A 22964-nucleotide genomic window follows, 5' to 3' on the forward strand; every position below is an offset into this window, starting at 1 on the left:
AAGCTTAAACTATATAGTAATGCTTTCATAGGCCCTCCACTCTTAAAATATAAAAAAAAACACAGACTTGAAAGCATGAAAAATGATCATTTATTGCCCCTAGACACGAAGCTGCAAAAATCATTACGGTGGTTTTTAAATTTTGTCTCTTGTATAATGCCTATTGTCTATCATATATGCGAGATGTTTCATTGAATAAGCTTTCTGCAGAAGTCAAACTTGGACAACACAGATTTCCTCATCGGTTTCTCGCATTTGGAAAGTTATCCGAAAGATGAATATTGAATGTATTGTTCTTAATGTCTTTTATACCATATTGAAATATTAGAGTGCTCTGATAAATAGAGCTGTTTTTTTAGCTCTAGAAACCACACTCGACACAAGCGTTGAGTGTAGTTTCTAGAGGTGACCTTCCTACTTAAAGGATTTCATGAAATTTGATAGGCGATAGCTAAAAATTTATTAACGGTCGATAGCGTTTAAACTGCATTGGCCTTGCGTATCTGGTTATAAGGGACAGATTTTGACAAACACTATCTTTTTTAATAATGTGCATCACCCACAAAAAAGCTGTAAACCACACTTAGTATCCTGGTTTAGCCGAAGGTTAGATAATCACGAATCCTTCTCAAGAAATCTATTGGCTTGAAAAAGTTCCAAACAAGGAACTTTTCCAAGCCACTTTAGACGTCTCCATTAAGCAGGGTTGGATTCTTAACGTACAGATAATTGTTTGGAGAGCGAATACTCTGCCAACCAGGCATTCTTGTGGGACGGTTGCTAAAATTTCTTACGAAAACAGTTTAAAAGGCTATACAAACTTTCGCATCAGCGTTGTCCATAAGGAATGCAATTCGAAGACGTGTATATCCAATGTGTCTGCTCTTCCAGATCTTTTGTGACGACACATTGCTTCCGCGGGTTATATTTGCATAAGCAGTTCTTCCTTTTATTTAGTATTTAATCATTTGAAAATTTATTTTTCAACCAAAAAATAAACCAGTAAACTCGATTTGGATAATTCGATAGATACGCAGTCTCAGTAGGAAGATTTCATTCTTAGTCGTAGTGTGCAGTAAAAAAAATCTTTCATATTTAATACGTACATAATTTATGAACTTCTCAGTTTAATAAAAATTAATGACGTCAAAAGCCATACTTTGAACCAGTTTTTAAGCATAACTCCATAAAGTGCTTAAAATACAATACAAAGGTCATGATGCTGGGTATCAAAAGAATAAAGGACAAAAAAAGTATGGAGTTTTGTTAAGAAAATATTTGTTTAAATATTTATATTTTTATTTAATTTTTTTTATTCTTTGAATAATCCATATCGTTCATAAATTTTCTTTCAGATTCCGATAAGCTCCAAATGTACACACACACAGAAAAGCAGAGATACGATGGATGGTATAACAACTTAGCACATCCTGACTGGGGATCAGTTGGTAAGTGCAAATTTTTAGTTATTATTGGCCATAGATTGTACTGGAAACTCCTTAAGTAAACAAACAACAACAACAAAAAAAATATTGCCAAGAGTTACCCTAGTTACAAGAATTCAAAGGTTTGTGCGTGTAGTACATATCGTAAGTGAAACACCGATCTCTTTGAGGTACTGCGATGAAAAATTCTACTCTTTATCAAACGTCTGCTAACTAAATGCTACTAAGCGTGAGCCATTATTTCCACAGCATTTTACGGCGTCTTCACAGTACCGCCTCTGAAAAAATATTTTTGGAAATAATGCAATATGATGTTTTGGAAATATTTTTCTTTTGCAGCGATAAGACATGATTTCCGCATTCCATGGGATAGAATGCAGCGATCATTATTTAACGATGGAATGGAACAGTTCTGGGTTTTATTGTTCCAATGAATTGCAACTTTCACAATACGTTCTTTCTTCTTATCCAACGAGAGCATGCTTCGTCTGGGCGAAACTATACATATCCTGATGCGTATACCAAGCTTATAAAAGCTTAGGGAACTGAACACGTGTTCTAATTTGTTTGAATGCCACTTTCATGCCAACTCCTTTCGATCTTGGAAACTGGAATCCGAAACATGGTTTCGAATTCCAGTCACCTTGAGTCATATTGCGAAGGGTTCTTGAAAATTACTTTTGTATCTCGTAGTAGTTCATCCTCGAGAACGCATTTTTGACTACTTGGAATACTTGTTCCGGGATCCCAAGGATTTAGACAACCTGGTAACTCTATTCTAGTAACCAAACATGCAAACTTTCGAGTCCCTTTTGAGGCCTCTCTAATAAATAAGGTGGTCTCTTATAGGGTGAACTTCATGTACCATCTGATATTCACACACACACACACACACACCCCTATATCGGCAAGAGGGACTACTTGGATAGCGAAGCGATTCTCTCTCTCTCTCTCTCTGTCTCTCTCTCTCAAAACCAACCAAAAAGCTACTTCACTATTCGTTTCCTAATGAACTAATTGACACTCCAAAGAGGATATCCATTTAGAAAAATGCTTTCTAAAGAGGATATCCATGAAAGAAACGATTACTTCGTTCAACTCCATTTATAAATAGGACAGTGCTTAGTGTATATTCAGAAAGTTTAGGTGCTAGGATTCTTGACAGATATTTTGTGCTTCATATACAGTTTTATACGCAAAGGTAGCTTTGCTGAAAGTTGCAAATAGGAGCAATGGGCTTCGTATTCTGCAAAGATCTGCTATAGTTTACTATAATCATAATACGGTCAGAATTTAACAAAGCCGTGGTTTCTCGATCGTTTCGGCATTTGCTGTGCATTAACGTAGCAAATGTTGGGGATTTCGATTGAAATTTGGGGAGAATGCGATACAACTGTTTATAAATATCCAACCTGGAGAAAGATGATTTAACCGAGGTTGATGTAGGTTTACACTGAAAGGTACGATTTCTGTTTTTTAGTTAAACGATTGTTAATTTTTACCGTGTTATAAATGAGTGTGAGAATTTCAGTTGCAGTTATGACTGCATTTTTTTTTTCGCTTACAATGATTTTATATTACGCAGACCACATTGACAATAGTACATCATAATTATTTTATGTCGTCTTTATTAGAGAATCATTTTACACGATTTTAAACAAAAATCGCCGTTTCATGTAGTTTCGTCAGAATATCACTCATTTTTTAGCTTTCCTTCCTAGAAAATAGGAATGAAATCATTAAAAACAAGCTTTTAATTTCTTTATGGTAACAGAAATGGGATTACAACGAACTTTTATACAATATTAAAAGCACAACTGTTTTACATATGATCTGAGACCCCGTTTTTAAAATTACTTTAAATGAAATGTTCCGTGCACTGGAGGAGGAGGAGGAAAGCGGCAAGTCCACAAGGCTGCTCTATATGTTGACACATTCTTAAGGAAGGTCAACCAACTCTCCATCTTATGATCTTGGAGATAAACATCACCTGTCTCCCCTGATTAACTCGTACCAGTTTCCAGGCTCTAATTGAAGGAACAGCGATGCACCACGTAGCCCTTACTGGTGGAATATGAAGCAATGGGTGTTGGCAGTGCACGTGTTATGCACATTTAATGTCTGTAAAAGGAATACCGACCTCGTAATTTTCAGGTACTTTCAAATGCAGTCGTTTTTTTTTTTGAGGTAACTACCACATAAAAATGCAGGAATCTAGGTGTCCCCCTTTTCCCTCATGGCTTAATAAATCGCCTGTTCTCAGCTATTTTGACTCCAGCACTTTGATATCATTTATGAAAGTGTTATTAGTCAACATTTCATGTTTAAAACCACATGGACAGAAATAGAAAGTTGATTTTTCTGTATAAAAAGCAATTCAATGTAGTTTAAATTGAAATATTCATTAAAAATATGTGTGTTCTATTGTTTGTCAGGCCTTATGGATTTTCCAGGTTCCTGAAACTTATGAAAAATTATTCGGCACACACGAAATAAGGCAGTGCCTTGACCCGGAGCTAGCCCTGATTACGTTGATACATATTTGGATCTAGGTTTTTTTTCGTATCAAGAATCGCGATTTCTGGTATTCATTCGCCTGACGTTATTCACATTCATCACGCCTACACATTAAAAGCAATGAATATTTGCTGTCATGAAGATATATGGTGCTTATTCGTGCATTCATATAAAAGATGCCTAAACAATCAGATTACACCTAGTTGCGATGTCAGTAAATGTAGTGACTTCACTATATACACCCACACCACGCAACAAGAGGTCAGAATTATTTCTTAAGTAATCTCTCTCTCTCTCTGTGTAACTTACTTCTGTTGATGAATTATTTGAAACGTGCTTGTCGGAAATAAAATTTTAAACGAAATCTGTGGAAATTATCACTGAACTTATTCCTTACGGCTAGATGGAATATGTCTTAGGAATTAAGGATGCATATTAAAATATATTCATAATTTCGTTTCGATTTCAGTGAAATCAGTTTTATTAACAAAATGATTCAAATTAGACACTCGATAGTTGGAATTTAAGAAATTATTTCATTTATTTTATTTCAGTATAGACGAAGTGTAATGTACTTGCACCCGTTAACGTCGTCTACTTGGTTAACACTTCGGACATAAAGGACAAAACTTATTCCTCTTGTGTCTTATAATATCTATTTGGGGTCGGCCTTCTACACGATACGACTTTACTCATAAAGGTTCCTAACGTCACTGACGATAATCGAATCCAGGTCTTTTCGACCAAAGGGCTTCGTCCATACCGATTGAGCTACGGAGGCTCTTTCGTTCGTACAGGACAAAACTGAATGGCATTAATTTTTATTACTACTACTGAAATGTTACGGTGATTTTTCATCTTGTATATATAGGTTAAGTCATTTGTCTTTCGCCTTGGCATTGTCGAAATTTTCTTGTTTGTGGCCAGTGTACTGATACTGCTTTATGAGTGAATAAACCAACAAAAATGAACACTTTTTTTTTAATTTTTTAATAATTAAAAATACAAACGAGCATGTTCTCCTGCAAAATGTCAAGTTCAAATGATAGCCGTTTTGGTTCCCGAATATCCTCGAAATCTTTGTTTATAAAGCAATTAAAGTTTAATGAAAATTCTCATTATTTTTGCCGACATGTGAAATTTCGGGGGGGAAAAAAAATCGATAACCGCGTGTGATTTCCATGTGTTGAAGTTTCATAGTACCTCATGAATGTTTTACGAAGACCATTATAGTTATTATTGCAAAAATATAGCTGCAGGAATTACTTTTTTATAAAATATTAAAGCATTATTTTAAACATAAATGCGAGTTGCTATCTGAAGTATTTGAAACTTTTTTCCTTTTTATGTTCAGAAAGTCAGCTTACCCGAAAGGCTCCACCTTCGTATGCAGATGGTGTGTATATGCTTGCTGGTCAAGATAGGCCAAGTGCTCGAGCAGTCAGTCAAACGTTGATGAAGGGAAAAGACGGAATGGCCTCATTAAGGAACCTCACGGCCGTTTTTGCTTTTTTTGGTAAGTTTCATCCCCTACCCTACCACAATGCTGGCTAGCATTGAGTTCATTGATTTTTGTTAAATGTTGTCACCGAAGTGTTTTTTATTTTATTTTTTCTATAAGTTTTACATGACAGTATAGAATTTGGACCTTCATCATACCTAAATAGCTCAAGAAAAGCGCAAAAGTCATAGTAATCACCTTGTTATTTAGACATATCTTGATATGTAATCGATATTGCTGGTATTCGATTACTGCTAAGAATAATTATTTAATACGTTCAGCACACATTAAAAAAGTGTAATGTTAGTAGAAAAACAATTTCATTTGTATGGATTTATTCCAAATGACCAAGTTATAAAGAGGTCAAAGCGCCAAAACTTAGATTTGTAGTAATAATATAAGTAATCAAAATTGTCGCACTCCAGACGCCTTTCACCACGCGTATTTTTTTTTAAGGGTTATGAAAAGTGTAACAATTGCTGAAAGTACATAATCAACAGACTGAACTTCGAAGCATGTTGCTAAATTTATTGTTATAGTTCGCTTCTAAAATCACCAGTATACGCATTTTCTTCGTTACCACTTCATTTCTTCTAGAACTAGAAGAAATTCTACGTTACGATGCAGTTTTTTGTCGAAATATCTACCGACGAGTTTACTTAAATTATTTCTCCTTAAAATTTATTTCCCATTTAGTGTTGACTTATTCTAGGCTGCATTATGTGATTCTGTGACAAGTCAACCCTCCCATCTCGTTGCTAATTTGCAAATACTGGCCTGTATTTCCTCTGATTTAGTTTTGTTTGGCAGCAAATAATTGCTTAAAAACACCATGTGAGTTACATTTCGGGTCTTGCTCATCGCAGGCTATCGGTAATTCAGATTTGTCATAAAGTTAAGAGCATCTTATTAATAAGTTAATAAAATCCAGACCCTTTACGGGCCAGTACGGGTCTGGATTTTACTGTCCATTAACTGGATCACAGTCCAGTAACAAACGTATCTTTTGTTTGGCTAAAGCCCTTTTCGTTCTATCACTGTATAACAGTGATAAACACATTGCACTGGTTATGTAACAAATTTAATGCAGTGTAGATAATTTAACGAATTTAACAAATTAGAACTTATCTATAACCGCCAATGTTTTTATTATAAAGTAGCCTTTTTTTTTTCTTATTACGATTATTTGGTTAACTAGAACTCAGTCAAGAAAATTGAGTCATTTCATTTACAAGATAATCCATGCTAATGCCAGCAGCTAAATGTACACATCGAATAAATATATAATTTGCATGAGATAGTAATTAATTATCAGACTGTCTCTAGCATCATTTATTACCCACTACAACAAATTGCAAGCTCCACTATTAACTGCACGTAAAATTTGCATTAATAGCGAAACATGCATTTCATGCCAGAGGCACATGCAAAGCAGTGATATTGCACTGAGTCCTAGATTTAAAAGCCATATAATAGCTTAGAGGTAAAGCGGTAAATTACACGCCTGCACAATAATAAAAACATAGTTAGTGAACAGATATTGTAATATGCTTCATTAAAATTAGTCAATAGCAACTTAGTCGTTGCAGGGCATGACTGACGTTACTATTAATAGGTTTTCCATCAGGTTAATGTGATTTATTGTTCATTACATACTTTTGCAGGTCAGGTGGTTGCCTCTGAAATTCTAATGGCTAGTGAATCAGGCTGCCCAATAGAGCTACATAAGATAGAGATCGAAGCCTGCGACGAGATGTACGATAAAAAGTGCAAAGGGGGCAAACAGATGCCCTTTCACCGAGCAATGTACGATTCAAGAACTGGTCAGTCTCCTAACAGTCCAAGAGAACAGGTAAGTACAGCTTTTAATGAATATAATTTTAAGGCTCTATATTAAAAACCTTACTTGGGAAAAGAATTGTGGGTGTCACGCCGGCCCAGACGCCTTCAAGATGCCATTTAAGGTCAACACGTCATCCCTTACACATCCCTTTTATATTAAGCATAAAATAGTTAATTGAAATTCACAGCCAAATTTAATGTATATTTCTTTAAACTAGAAGGCAATAGTTGGTTTATCTTCAAGTATACATCAGTGAAAATGGATTGCACAGAATAATAACAATTTAGATGGCTGTTACAGCTTTAGAATTCCTGGCTGGATTCTGTTCCCTTTTCCCTCTTTAGGCCCATGCCTTTGTACTTAATGGCCGTTAGTTTGACGGTGGCCTGGGGATGTTGCGGCCCCGTCACCTCCTCCTCCGGTGAAAGCATGCAAGGTTATCGACTGAGCCATAACAAAGAATGTAAACGACCTGTCAAGGACACCGCTGTCAGGTTTAGTGAAAGGCATGTCCTGCCCTTCATGCAGTGGACGGCTGGTAAGACAAACAAGAGGAGACAACACTTCCACGATGAGTAGTTAACGGCGGCCTTGATGAACTTAAGAATGTTATGTCGGCCGATGAAATGCTTGTCATGTAAGGAACCGTTTCACTAAATGAGGATTATTTGTTATATTTATGAGTTCTTTTGTTTGTTATATCTTCCACCTTGGACTAGAAATGGAAATAAGTAGCTACGAAATGGTCCTCCAGTTCTCTTAGTACTACGATCTTAATGCATCTATCATATAAGACTTGCTATTGTGGAGAGGAGAGAGGAAAAAAAATTAATAACAAAAAAACTAAATGTTCTGGACTAGTTAAAAGCCTGCTTCTTCATGGTTACTAGTTCACTAGGGAAAGGCCATAATAATACTAATAAATATTATTTGTATGTGGAGTGTGCAATACAGATATACCCTTGGAAATAACCTACCATTAGTCGATTTCGCTTTTTCCATTCCCAATACTCATTTATTCAAAACAAACGTCCAATTAGAATACCGGCAGTAAGAAATGAAGTCATCATGTCGAAACGCTGTGGGCCAACAGTTGTCCTGCGCGATGTACTCCACCCAGCTGTCTCTAAAATGCCCTTGGTCTGTTGGCCCAGATTGATGCTCATCTAAGTAATGTGCTTACCAGATTGGGTGGGGTATTCTTTCGTGACTGGCTTCTACGGTTACGAGCCTACACGAGGAACAGCTGAAATGTAACATCGAAATGAATTTAATTTTCAAAATGAAGTACGTTGTTGGGTTATGCTTTTGTAATAGCAACCGTACAATAGCCACATATATGCAATGCACGTGAATCGAAATCGCGATAAAATTAAATAAGTAATCGTACATTCCTTTATCGCTCAAATATTCGCTTCTCATTTAGAACATTGTCTTAACCTCAATGTTTTTCTGAGCAAAAATGATTTTCTCGTTTACAAGCACTTACTGAAAACACAATTTTTGATGCTGTTTGTGCAAAGTATAATTGTTCTTGTTCGCTGTAAGGCATGAAGGCGATTGAAGAGAGGAATAAGGATACGCAAGCACATGAAGATGTAGATCAAGAGGTGTGCATCACCGTACTCATCTAACGCACTTGGTCTAGCATAACGTTTCTTTCATTGTGACCATTGGCGAATAAAAGTATCACCTGGTTGTTATGCTGCATGACTGCTTTTTATTATGCACCTTCATGTGGTATTATGCTCCCTAGTGGAGCCCTTGCATTTTCAAAATGATCGAGCTGAACTACCAACTGTGACTCGCGATCCGTTTAAGATGGACTACATTTCAGAGTAGCTAACCACGTAATTCATGGGAAACGACCCATAATATGTGTGACTGAGATTATTCGTATTCTGTTCACGAAACAAAACAAATCTTTATTACGTATATCTTATCTTTGTTATCGATTTTTACAAAAAGCAAAACAAATGCAAAACTGATTAAGGATAATGCATTAGCCAGAATGGCAGTGGAAAATCTCCTCAGGACTTGTCAGGAAGGAAAAACCATCAGAATTATAAGAACTGTTAATAAACGATGGATGTTCTTTTGAATATTCACTTCACGTCCAGAATGCCACTGTACTGAACGGGAGAGAGCGCGCATTTTTGTGTTGAGATTTATCTCAGCAACGCATTCGACGTCATTGGTGGATGACATTCCATTATTATGCCATAAACTTGGGATAATTACAGGGTTGGCTTTCCAGTAAATTTAGACATCGGATAGCACGCACGTTACCGCAAGGCTCGTCCTTTTTATTTACGGAAACACGTTGAATGTCTGGTATGGCTCCGAGGAAGAAAGAATGACTGCATTACCTCTTATAAATAAGCATTTTTAGTATTGATGGTTTCTGCCCAAATAGTTCTTTATTATATGCTATTAAATCTTGGTCTTTTGATGTTTCGTTACTACCTCTATTAACAGATTATTCAAGCTTCATCCTTCTTTTGATCCCTTTGGGTAAAAAAAAAAAAAAAAAAAAAAATGGTCTCAATATTACGTCTGAAAAGAAAGGTAATGAGGGATAATCGTCACCGAGAGGAAAGAATGGGGGAGGGGAGATTAATCAAGGCGTGAGTATGTTCAGTCTATTCGAGTCTTACATTCTGCCAATAAAAAAAAAAATTATAAATATTTCTGAATTTCACATTCCTAGTTGATTTCTGCCAATATCTCGATGGACTAAACAGTGTTTCCTAACGTTTCAGGGGTATAAAGAAATGCTTTCACATGATTACTTCTGATAGGAGAGTACGAATAGTCGAGAAACTGCCGTTATAGTCTCGGATGTTTGCCATGTCGCGTATCATTTAAAATATATATTAGTTCGATTGAGTTCGAATATTTTGTGCTTCGTTCAGTTAATTTTCTTTTCCCAATGCAAAATCATTTAAAAATTCTGTTTTGAATAAATTTAAATATTGTGCTTGTCCATTCCACAATTTCTAGTATATCACAATCTCCCCTAACAAATGAGTTAATTTATGATCTCATGAACCGCCTTTATTAATTTTACTCTTAAAAATAAATATCGCCATTAATGGTTAAACGAGCCCCACCTCCCGTAGCTCGGCTTCAACGGAGTCATTTGGTTGGAAAGACCTGCGTTCGAATCCCGTTTATGATCGAATGAACTTTTCTCATGGCTACTCAACGAAAGGTAACTTAGCCGGTCTCGTGTACGGGGGGGGGGGGGGGTTCATCTATCAAAACAGGCCTACTGACACCTCTATAGACATAAAATGCTGTTGGGCAAGGAAGGCAACAGGAAACCATTTTGTTCTATAATCACTATTTCTTCGTAAAATAGCATTGCCAGTCTTCGGACTGACGGATCCAAAATAAATACATGATTAAATAATGGATATAAAGAATTGGTCGACTGCAGAAAAAAAAACAAAAACTTGATACATTTTATCCTGATTGGCTTGAATATATAGCATCTTCGCTCTCCTGCCTAGACTACCTGCCATGATAACGTAGTTTACAACCTTTCGTGGGTGGGATCCACGTAATTATTTTGTTTTTTACCTAGAGAACAAATTTACAGATTACACAAATATACCACATAGCCTTGGCCGGTGAGTGGCTAAAAATAACAGGTCAAGATTATCCAGAAACAAATGCTGACCTAGTATCCGAGTTGAAACAGCAGGGTGGATAATGATAATTCAATTTATATTAATGAGAATCCTCGAGGCTAAATACAGTAACCCAAAATGGTTCTGCATCAGTCGTATAAAATCTGAAATTCGAATTACAGCCACAGTAGCAGTCAGTTACTCTGACCATGCAAGCAAGTTTTTCTTACCGTTATTATGAAAGGTTGAATTATTCATTTGGTTCATGAAATGAATACTCATTGGACCACATCCAAACCTCTAACATTCCGAATAATGTCCGCTAACCACATCTTGAGAAAACTAACTTAACGGTTCAGAGAATGTATCCGGGAGTTCTCTTTATCGGAAACCCGGAGAAAAATAAGTCATTTACCATTCTGTAAATGAAGTTCGATTTGTTTGATAGCTAAGGGGAATGTTTGATATCTACTACGTAAAACATGACCATGTATTTGGGGTGTGGTTCAAGATGAATTGAGACATGTAGGACGAGTTATTTTCATACTTAAAAGAAATTATGGACCGCAGATTCGTAATATAAACCGAAGTCGGGTTTTTTCCTAAAGAAAACAAACGACTTCTATGGCTGAGAGAAGGAAATTGTAACATCACCAGCTTACTAATCGTTATTTTATATAATCTGGATCGTTATCTATAAACATGAACACGTGCACGCAGTCAAAAAAGCGCACTATTTTGTGAATAATCACCGAAAATTATATGGAAATACTCGCAAGATATGATCTTTGTATAAACACTGCAGCTATTGTCATGGCTTAAGAGTGCACGGTATTTAAGTGTTTGCAAAATTACTTATTATAACACGGCCTCCTTTTGTTTTTTTTTTTCTTTATGTAAATCTCGAGCTGACAAATCTCGCTATGGAGAATATATCTTCCCAGAAACATTTCGCATAAATCTCATGAGTAAAAAAAAAAAAAATCGACAATGTTGATTACTGGTATGAATAAAGTCGTAAACAGATATTAAACAGGCCAAATTAACCTGTTATCAACATTATAATATTATCACATTTTATATTTCTCTTTTTAGGTACTTTTTTTACTGTATAATCCATCTAGATCTTGGTCCTCTGGGCCGTTCTCTGTCATCCAGACAGAGAACACTTGTTTTGCTAATCTTTCCTCTCCCATTCTGTTTAAGTGGCCATACCAAAGATTAGCTCTGCTAACAATGAATGCCAAGTTATTTTCTAATATCCCCATTTTTAAAATGATACTGCCATTGATACCATCTTTTCAGTCCCTTAATCTTTTTCAGGACTATCTGCTCCCTCAGGTATTTGATCAAATGTTTTATTTCTAACCCAGCTGTCGGATCCATGAGTTAATTGATTTAAACAGTGTCTTGTATGCAGCTACTTTGGTGTTTTGACTAATTTCTCTTATTCCATATAAATTTACTCGGCTGACTTCCTACCATACCAGTTGCTTATCCTTGTCTATTTTCATATTTAATTTGCTATCTTCTCTAGAAAAAAAAAGTGCCTAAATAGCTGAGGTGTTTCACTTGTTTTATAGGTTCTCCATTCAGGATGCAGTGTTTTCAATGTTTCTGCCTATTCTGTCTTTTTTTAATGCTGATTTTCATGTTGTATTTGACACGGCAGTTATTAAGTTTAGTTCGGGAATCCTACAGACTTGTCCTGGATTTATTTAAAGTATAACATCTGCATAAAGTAAAGAGCTGAGATTAACATCGCCAATTTTCATATCAGATCGAATATCATTTTGCTTCATAATGTGATCCGTATATATGAATAACAGTGGAGATAATGTGCATTCTTGTCGCACACCTGATTTAACATCAAACCTCCTTCAATTCTAATTGCTGACCTACAACTCAGACTAATTATTGCTTGATATAATGCTCCATTAACATCATACAACTGTAGCATATTGAATAGCTTCTCTCTTGGCACCTTGTCATATGCCTTTTTCCAGATCTACAAAACTTAAATACAGATCTTTGTTATATTCCCATGCTTTCTCAACAATTTGTCGTAAAATGAAAATTTGATCCTGACAGCCTCTATTTGACCTGAATCCAACTTGTTCTTCACCAAGTTTTTCTTCCACAATCCTTCTCAACCGTTTCTCAAGTATGCTTGCATAAATCTCATCAAGAACACTTAGCAGGGAAACGACTCTGTAATGATATTCAGCTTTATTTCCCCCCTTTTTATGGAGGAACTATTAGAGCTCTACTCCAATAGTCTGGAATTCGACCCTCTGACTAGACTTTCTTAACTATGTAGTGCAGCTACTGCAAGACTTTTATACAGCCATACTTGAGCAGTTCTGGTCGAATCTCATCTACTCTAGCAGCCTTTCTGCATTTCAGGCTTTTGATGGCTTTTTCTACTTGAAGTATGGATATGTATTCCTGATTGCATGACTGTCGGGTGTTTTTTTTTTACCAAGGTGCTGTCGCTGCTTGATTCATTTAGCAACCTCTCAAAGTAATTATGCCAGACATATAGAATAACTATCACCTCTGATTCCTTTTACATTTTTGAGCTCCATTTCTGAGCTTTTTTTTTCAGTCGCCTTCAGAATATTTCACCGTCCTGATATTTATTTTGTATGTTATTATCTAAGTCTTCCCATGAATTTTGCTCAATTAGTTTCACACATTGTTTAGCTGTCTTACATTTGTCTCTGTATTCTCTAAGAGCACAAGCTGACTTATTTGCCAGGAACTTTTGATATGCTTTCTTCTTTTCCTTCACTGCCTCTTTAACTTCCTGTGTCCACCATGGAGCTCCGATTTTTCCATTCTTGCACACAACCTCTGTGGCTGAATCAATCAGTGTTTTCTTCAGAGCTTGCCACTGAATCTCCAAGGTTTGGTTCCTGTTCTCAAACTCTTTCATTTTTTCTTCAATAATCTTTGTGTATTTTAGTCTACAGTTCACAGTTGAGAGCAGCTCAACTTTTATTCTCTTTAAACATTTCTTACATGTTCTTCTTTTTAATATGAAATTCAATTTTATCATGCTCAAGACTAAATGGTGATCACTTCCAATTTCAAATCCTCTGTAGATTGTGATGTCCTGCACCAGGGAGAAAACATCACTATCAACAATAACATAGTCAATGAGACTTTTCTTATTCCTTGCATCTTCTCTCCATGTGAATTTATGCATATTTTTATGTTGGAACATGATGTTAGTAATAACCAGTCCATGTCCTGAGCACAAATCCAACAGATATTTGCCATTATTATTAGCTTTGCTCTTTTCTCCAAATTTTCCCAAAATATTTTTGTATGTTTGACAATCATTTCCTACTCTGCTATTTAGATCCCTAACAAGGACCAACTTTTCCTTTTTAATTGTCAGTTGTTTTCTCTAAAGCCTCAAAAAAAATTTCTCCATTTCTACCTTAGTAGAACCTTCTGTGGGACTGGACAAATGCCTCATTGTCCAGTCCCTATTTTGATCGTCTTCTGTTCAAGAAGATTATCCTCATAATTAGCATTGAATACTATGGCTACTTCTTTTTCTCTGGTTATTATTCCTCGCATATAACATTGCATTTGTTGCTTAGAAACATCTTACTTGGTTTTGTCTTCTTTGTTTCGGTAACACCTATTATGTCGATCTGGTATTTATCCGATTCCTGTGCTAGTTCCATTTATTTTCCGTTGATACTTCTTATGTTGATTGTGTCAATCATGATCTCTACTGACGTTGAGTGGGACTTGTTCAAGTAACTGAGTTTTCGCTTTTCGTCCTGGTTCCCTGACGAAAACAATGAGTGTCGTGTTTACTGGGCGATGCCTTAGCCAGTGAAATCCTGTCATGTTGTACCATTATTTTTCATTATGGTTTCAGCCAATAAGAATACAGTTTGGTCGGCTAGCTCTGGTCAGTTCTCCGCATTTCTTAAAAGGCTACGTGGTCTTCTCCCAGTTATCCATAATCACTTCCGATTATCCAGAATTCATGTTAGTTAATGCTTATGGAATATTTGCATTGATAGCATATGACGATATTTTGGTAATTAACTAGGGTTCCAATAAAATCTGGAATTCATATGAATAATTTTAAAGGCATTTTATAAAAGTTGAGAATTGTTTGTTTTCTATTTTGTTAAAAGCAGTGCCTCTTTCTAAATTCATCTAAGAAGCCAGCTGGAAGAAATTCTGCGTAATTATTTGACGTTATTACGTTTACAAAGCAGGTATTCCTTTGACGATATCAGGAGTTGAATGAAGCTGATGAGGAATCAGCACCGACTTTGGGGGAGAAGATATATTGCAGTTGTCGTTCTTTTAGTGAAGTATCGCATTTTTAAAATGCATTCTTATCGGATACTTGATCTGTGTTTTTCATTATCCTGGCATCTCCCTAGAATCAAAAGGCAGTGATGCTTTTTTTTTATTCAAAAATCCAGGATTGGTTCTGTTATAGTAAGGAACATTTTTTATAAGGACGTTTCAATTAAAAGTTAGTCATCTAGTCTCGTACAGTAACCGAGAGCATCTTTTGTAATATCATTTCATCTAATATTCAGACTTGGTTGCCCGAGTGGTTAGCGTATCCGCTCTCCAACCAACAGACTGGGTTTGAATTCCCCCAGGGGGCATGGAGTTTGGCTTGAAGTTCCACGTTACGTTTGGTCTATAGAACAGGATTTACAGACAATGTAAAAAGTAAATAATAAAAATACAAAAAAGTTATAAACTTCATTAAAAATATTAAAATATGTGCCAACATTTTCAGAAAAAAGGGGGAGACCTAGTTTTCTATATAATTTGACATTCACAACAGGTCCTGGGTTTTCAACAGTTTTCTTTCCATTAGTAAGAGCGTGGCGGGGAGAGAGAGACTATGTGGACCAATAGACTTTGTTTCGTATAATTAGAGTTCAAATTCCCAACTTTTCTAGTTGAAAATTTGGTTACGCGCACACAAGCTAAGACCACCGCCCATGGCTGACCTGCATTCTTTTCCCTTCCAATGGAATCAAGGTCAGATAGTTGTTGGACCAAATAGCATGTCTAGAAGTCATTTAACCTCAGACATACAACAAAACCCACAACTTTCCCGAACAGCCCTTGAGGCCGAAGGGAGTTTTTCATTTATTCGTCAAGGACGTCCTTTCTATAAATTTATAGGTAATTGTTCCAAATGGACGGACACCAATCTGCGAGGGGAAAAGTGCTTTGGGATTTCCCTTTTGATGCGGAGGGAATGAACTCAAGGTCGCGATGAATCATGCAGTTAGACAAGGATTTAATGGGTAGATTTTTACAGTTGAAAATGCCAGCGGCAATAAGCATAGACGGTCTGAAATCGCACTCATAAGATACGTCGATTAAATTAAACAACATGTATCACAAAGGATTTTATACCACTCCCCATCAACCTACTTAAAGAATAGAAACTATAGATGGGCATTCCTTTCTCTTTACTCCTAGTTGAATTAAAATGAAACAAAAAAAAAATGCTATTAAGGTGGTTGTTTTGCGCATCTCCCCCCCCCCCGAAGCAAAAAAAAAAAACTGTGTACATGCATACTTCACTGCTTTGACATACTTAGTGTTTTGTGTTGGAACTATTCCTGTCATTTAGTACTATGGAAGTCTCAATCAAATCGGGCACCCGAGAAACCGGCTGTCGTATGTAAATAACCGTAATAAAAGCATCTGCACTGAACTGCATTACTAAGTTTTTAATTCGACAAATGGAATGCAGTGCAGCATACAGAAGTAGGTGTACGTAGTGTTCAATGAGAACATGACCCGTTGTCCATATGTGGAAGGAGGAGTGGTGAGCTGTTGACAGGCCTCCCGCCGGTAACATGACTACGTCAAAGGCCGATAAAGATCCCAAAATAGCATTAATGTCCGTAATATTCGAAGATACCGCATTATTAACTTAGAAAAGAAAAGCTGTAATATATAATTTAGACAATATATTTCGGTAACTTGATGTATGCTTGACTACTGAAGTGGCACCTGGTGGAATGCATAGAAACCAAGTACGACTTTGGCCTACATTTCAGTACTGACGACTCTCATTAATCCGTTTGCTCTTGAGAGAGATTAAAGCTCTTTACTACAGAGACATTTTTGGCACCATATATTTATAACGATTATTGAAAAGAATGATCGCATAATTTCCGTCTGACAGCTACGCATTAAGCGGCTACATTTCTTAAACGAATGATAGCAGGACAATCAGGAAGATTAAACACATCAAAAAGATCTGACCTAACGTCTCAATAATTAACCAAGTCTACCTTGTTCCATTTTAAGTGCATTTCTCGTTTCATTATTGCACATAACACGCGCGTACACTCACGAGAAGCATCAGGTCAAAGACGCGCCAACTCGCGAATGTGTAGTCATTGTTGCGAGTCCAATTGCACAAGGAGACGTTTTACATAAACACAAAGTGTCCAGCACACAGAGCAACTTCTTGCTTTTGATGAAAGCGCGTCTAGGGTAGAGGAGGATGCATCATGCTCGTCCTGCATTTTTAGGTAAAATCAACTTTCCGGTTTTCATATCTTTTGTGATATTTTTTGTTGCATAATGAGGTGCGTTTGTGTGTAAATAAAGCTTGTTCTTTAAAGTGTGATCTCGGCAGAATTTCACGATTCCCCACTATTTATCTAAGCATTTAATTTAAAATGTAGGAGATCGATGGATGACTAGGCTACGTTGAGAACTAGGTCTGGGTTGGTTTCTGATAGTTTTTTTTTTCGCGTACTAACTCTGTCAATGAAAATAAATTTAACTTTCCTATGTCATTCAGATAATACCAGGGGGAAAAAAAAAAAAAACCTATTATCACAACCTGAATAGAAAATCCAAAGAGATGAAATTATTCATGGTCTGAGATGCCCAACTCCAATTATCCCACTACTCGATTTCTGTTGCGTTTAGTTCTCTTTTCAGTGACCCCATTCGTTAATACAAGCGTGCATTCCACCTCCTCATTGAAAGTCGATCACGGACACTAGAAGGAATTAGAGTTTCTTGAATGACCACATATCTTCCGTATGTGGTTGTTGCTAGGCCTTCTACATCCCTGCGGGAATATACCAGTTCTAGAGACTGTTCCAGGCTCGCTACTCATTACTCAGGAGTCTGCTCAAGAAGCGTACGCGCGCACACACAATAGGAAACTTTAGTCAATTGATTGACACGTTCTATCCTAGTAGAAAAGAGGTAGAAGCTATTATCGATGGATAATAGTTCCAGGAAAGTTATTTTACTTCTTTAAGATGTCAGATTTTTATTAACAGACTCCAGGATTTTTTGTTTTGTTTTGAAGTTGCTCTGTGAAGAAAACACTTAAGCGAATAATCGCTATAAAAATCATCTTTATTTTAAAGTTAATGTCATCTGTTATTTTTTTTATAAATTCTTCCATTTCTATTATCCATACATTAGGATTGCCTTTGAATTGCACATCCGGTCCTGGAAAAAAGAAAAATCACGTTCTTGAATTCGAAATGAGTCAAATGTTAAAACTTGTACGAGCAACAACATAGCGTGAGCCGCACGTGTCTAACAGGAAGCCTCCGGTATTGTGTATCTGAACCACGTTTTGCGTTGGTGGAAGACAACAATGTCGTTACGTCATACCATATTCAAAGCTATTTAAAATGCTACAAACGATAAAATGCTGTACTTTAAATGTATCAAGTGGTTTTATTTATGTTTACGTTCAACACGTAGAGAGGAATAAATTTTATGCTTATGTGACATTTCAGAAAACGTGTAAATAATTATTCGCTTCACAGAGAACTCATAAACTTGATACATGTCGTGAATATTAAGCATGCATTTTATTATTTTTAGCAAAGGAAGTCATGATACAAACTCCCACTGAGAGCTAGTATAGAATTAGAATCATAATAACATTTACTTTTCCTCAATTTGTCAGTGCGAAACTGTATTTCGAAATCGCGAAGGTCTCCTAAATAACCATATTCTTATCGTTTATTTCTCAATGATTTTTCAAAGAAGTCGGTTTTTATTTAAAAAAAAAAAGGGGGAAAAAACATAAGAGATACAACCGCGTGTTATACCGTCTGAAGTGATCGGATAATAGAGGGTCAGGGAGAGCCTTCGGGCGGCTGCATCTTATCCAGCCTTTATAAAAGGGTCATGGTAAGAGACCATATGCTTAAGGCAGTAATCTTCAAGGAAGGATAGACTATTTACGGATTCCAATTCATCTGAAACAAGTACTCCCACATGTGATCAAGCAGCTGGGCTATTTGTATGTGATTTTTTTTTTCTTTCCCTCTGTTTTATTTCTTAGTTTCTGAAGTGATACTTCTGCCTCATTTTTAATAGTGGTTTTTCTTCCCTGATTATACAAATTCTTTAGACTTTAAGCTGTCATATTTATTCCGAATATAATTGGGAACTACACTGAACTATTTAAAACTACTGAAGTAATTATTTTTTTTTAATTATAGATAAACCAGATGACGAGCTGGGTAGATGCTAGCTTCGTGTACAGTACCAGTGAAGCTTGGGTCAACAGTATGAGAAGTTTCGAGAACGGAACTTTTCGCGCGGGTGCTACTCTAAAATTCCCACCAAAAAATTACGAGAGAGCCCCTCTAATCAACTATCCTCCCGCTCGGTACCTTGGAATGCAAAATCCAGAGAGGATGTATTGTGAGTTTTCCTTTTCCCAAACATTAAGTTATTTAAAGCGAGTATATTTAAATTTGTCTTTAGCGACTGTCAGTTGCTAATTTCCTATTACTATTGTGAACTGCATTTCTTTTTTTTTTTTCCGTTATAGTGCTTGGAGATCCCAGGACCAATCAGAATCCTGCCATTCTTGCATTCGGAGTGGTTTTCTACAGGTGGCATAACCTCCTCGCGCAAAGGGTACAGGAAGAACACCCAACATGGACTGACGAGGAGATCTTCCAAAGAGCTAGAAGATGGGTCATTGCCAGCCTTCAAGTGAGTAAACGTCTTACGCATTTTCACTTTTGTGTTAACTGTGGCACTGAACTTACTTCTGGGTCAAGAAAAGGGCGGATTCAGATTTTTTTTTTGTAGCTCTTCCAGCTGGTTAAATTAGGTCGAAAACGGCGGTATTTATTGGAAATATAACAAGGATCAATTTTTATATTTGAAAACTTGGATCTTTATTCAAGCAGTCAAAAAAAAAAAAAAAAAAATACTTTTCTACTGACTTAAAGCAGAATGAATTTTGCTATAGACATTATTGACACTCGAAGATGACAGCGAATAGATGATGCTAGAAGTATATTAAAACGCTACTATAAATCAAGAAAAAAAATAAATAAAAAACGTGAATATTAAATTCGCAGATGGTCATTCGGCATGGATTTTTTTTTTTTTTTCTTTACTGCATCTAATAACTCCATAGTTCAGTAGCAACGATGCCCTTTGGCTGGAAAGTCCAGGTTCGAATCTGTCTAGGAAAACGATTAATTTAAAAAATACAAAAATGTTTTTTTTTTAGAGTAGGTTTACAGCCGTTTTGTGTTTTATTATTGTGTTGTATTTTTCATATATGGGAGTCGCATAAAAAGTAAAACTACTACATAATTGTAGTAATAATGCCCTGGTGTTGCACTACCTTTTTAGACTTGAACTACGTTCAGGCGCAAACTCAACTGTTTTGCTTACTTGGGAGAAGGAGTAAAAAAACCAAGTTTATAAAATTACTTGGTATCCTTAATATACAGGGTGTTCGGGATAAATTTGACATATTTATAATTATATTTTTCCGTAAGTTACATGTATTAACACACACTTCTCTTCATTTAAAAGTTTGGACCCTTCTTCATTCATATACAAGATGTCAGAAAGGATGGATAGCTGGAACCCACCTGAATCATGGAAGAGAATAACTTGTATCATGATGATTCGTGCCCGCCATCAAAATAAGGATATTACGACTGCTGCCCAATGCTCCCTGAATACAGTAAAAACAATCAGGCATGAACTAGAGACTTGCAATGGTGACTACGAGGATGTAGCAAGAAGAAAGATCCCTAGCAGACGATCTGATTGCGTTCGTACAGCAGAATTCCTCGCAAATCTGCAGGAACAGGTGCTGAAGAACCCTGGCATTGGAATTCGGGCTTTTTTCGTGGAGTTGCTAACTGTAGTCAAGCCCTGGATAACAATGGTAGGCCGTATGTATGGCAGCAGGATTCGGCCCCTTGCCACACCTCTGGGAAAAGTCAAAAATGGTTGTCTGAAAATTTCTACGACTTCACCAGTCCAAATGTTTGGCCTCCAAACTCCCCAGACCTTAACCCCATGGATTATTTTGTATGGGGCGCAGTTGAAAAAGACACCAATCGCACTTCCAGTAATACAAAAGCCCAGTTAATGGATAAAATTAAAACAGTTTTTGCGGCCCTTCCCAGGGAGACTGTAGCATCAGCTTGTTCAAGGTTCCGAAGCAGAATTGAAGCTGTGATCGATGCTAATGGTGGTTATTTTGAGTAAATCTTGTTGATAGTATTGTAATTAACTCTGCCTGTAATGTTTTTTGTCAATTCATTAAATTTAATAGATACAAAGAAGATTTTCTTTTTCCTTACGAAACTGTCAAATTTATCCCGAACACCCTGTATATTATCCCCAAGGTAAAAAAACTTTTGATGTATGTATATATATGTAGAAAATTTTTTACCTTGGGTATAATATATGTTAAAGATACCCAGTTATTTTCAATATAAACTTGGTTTTTTAAAAGGAGTAAAAAACCAGGTTTATATTTAAAATAACTTGGTATGTTTATACACACACACACACACACACACACACGCGCGCGCGATCATAAAAACCGCATCACCTGGTGTAACCATTTTGTTTGGTACTTAAATTTGAATAACTTTGTGAAAAAGGATAACACACAATTTTCACAAATAATGAAGGTAATATAACATTTTTATTTTTGATTAATATTTGGCTCTTTTTTAGTACGTGATGTGACATAATTAAGAAATGACAACAAACTTGACAAATGTGCAAATATTTCAAAATGGAGTGGGCAGTGATATTTTCCTGGAAAAACAAATATCGGTAAATACGCCCGGTATCAAAATTTAGTTCATCTACAGTTTTACTAACATTCAAAGCTAAAAATTCGATTTTTCACTAGTCTAAAAATGGCTATGGCTGGAGAAAATTATTATAATTCTTGGTAACTATTATCAATGCACTCTGTGAAACTTGAGCTGCCACAAGGTGAAAAATATTTTGATCCATAGTATATTTCGTTCGTTGGTCCTCCGCTTGCCTTTTATTACAACTTGGCATCGGCAGGGCATTGACAAAAACCCATTTCCTGACGGATGCAACTGTTCTATACCCTTATAATGGCTTCTTGTGGCATCCGAATTGTTTTTGGCTTCTTGTGTATTTCAGTCTCCACTTGCTACCACAAATTCTCAACGTGGTTAAGATCTGGGCTGTTTTTACCTGGTCACGGTAGTCGCCGAATCGAGTGTTCATTGAGCCTTATTAACCTGCAACAAAAACTCAAGCTTCTTTAATTCTAAACTAAATTCGTATGGTATATTTTAGGGTTACAATAGCATTACTTCACCTTTTTGCCTTATGACAAGGGGCAGAATCATCCCGAAAGATGCAGTTCGTCGTTACAATAAAGTGGTCTCAGAGAGTAGGCAGCAATTCTAAAATTTTCTGGTACACTTGTGCATTCACTGAACCTTTAGTAAAATGCAAGCGAACAAAACCATGATATGAAATGCAGTCCCAGATCATTTTCCTGGCTGAGAATTTTGACTGTTGACATCAGACAGGACAGTCAGGGTTGAATTTTTCCCCTGACCATCTTCGAACTGTCTGCCTTCCGCGACCTGCAGGTTAAACTTTTTCTCGGCACAAAAAAAAAATTACTCTTTTCCCACTGATCCAGGGTGCATTTGGCATGCTCTTTGCACCAATTTAATCGAGCCAGTCTC

At 36.4% G+C, this 22964-nt stretch overlaps 1 protein-coding gene across 1 annotated transcript in view; it reads left to right on the forward strand.

Annotated features, from left to right (window-relative positions):
• LOC150105514 (dual oxidase-like) overlaps positions 1-22964 on the forward strand; it is a 198691-nt gene that overhangs the window by 64390 nt on the left and 111337 nt on the right. The window contains exons 2-6 of the mRNA XM_090394863.1: positions 1356-1448; positions 5317-5478; positions 7128-7315; positions 19452-19656; positions 19787-19953. Coding sequence (XP_090250989.1) covers positions 1356-1448; positions 5317-5478; positions 7128-7315; positions 19452-19656; positions 19787-19953 — 815 coding nt within the window. The remainder of the gene's footprint in view (positions 1-1355; positions 1449-5316; positions 5479-7127; positions 7316-19451; positions 19657-19786; positions 19954-22964) is intronic.

Source organism: Typopeltis vanoorti, chromosome 6, assembly GCF_054136105.1.
Source record: "Typopeltis vanoorti isolate ZY-2024b chromosome 6, IOZ_Tvanoo_1.0, whole genome shotgun sequence".
Lineage (NCBI taxonomy): Eukaryota > Metazoa > Arthropoda > Arachnida > Uropygi > Thelyphonidae > Typopeltis > Typopeltis vanoorti.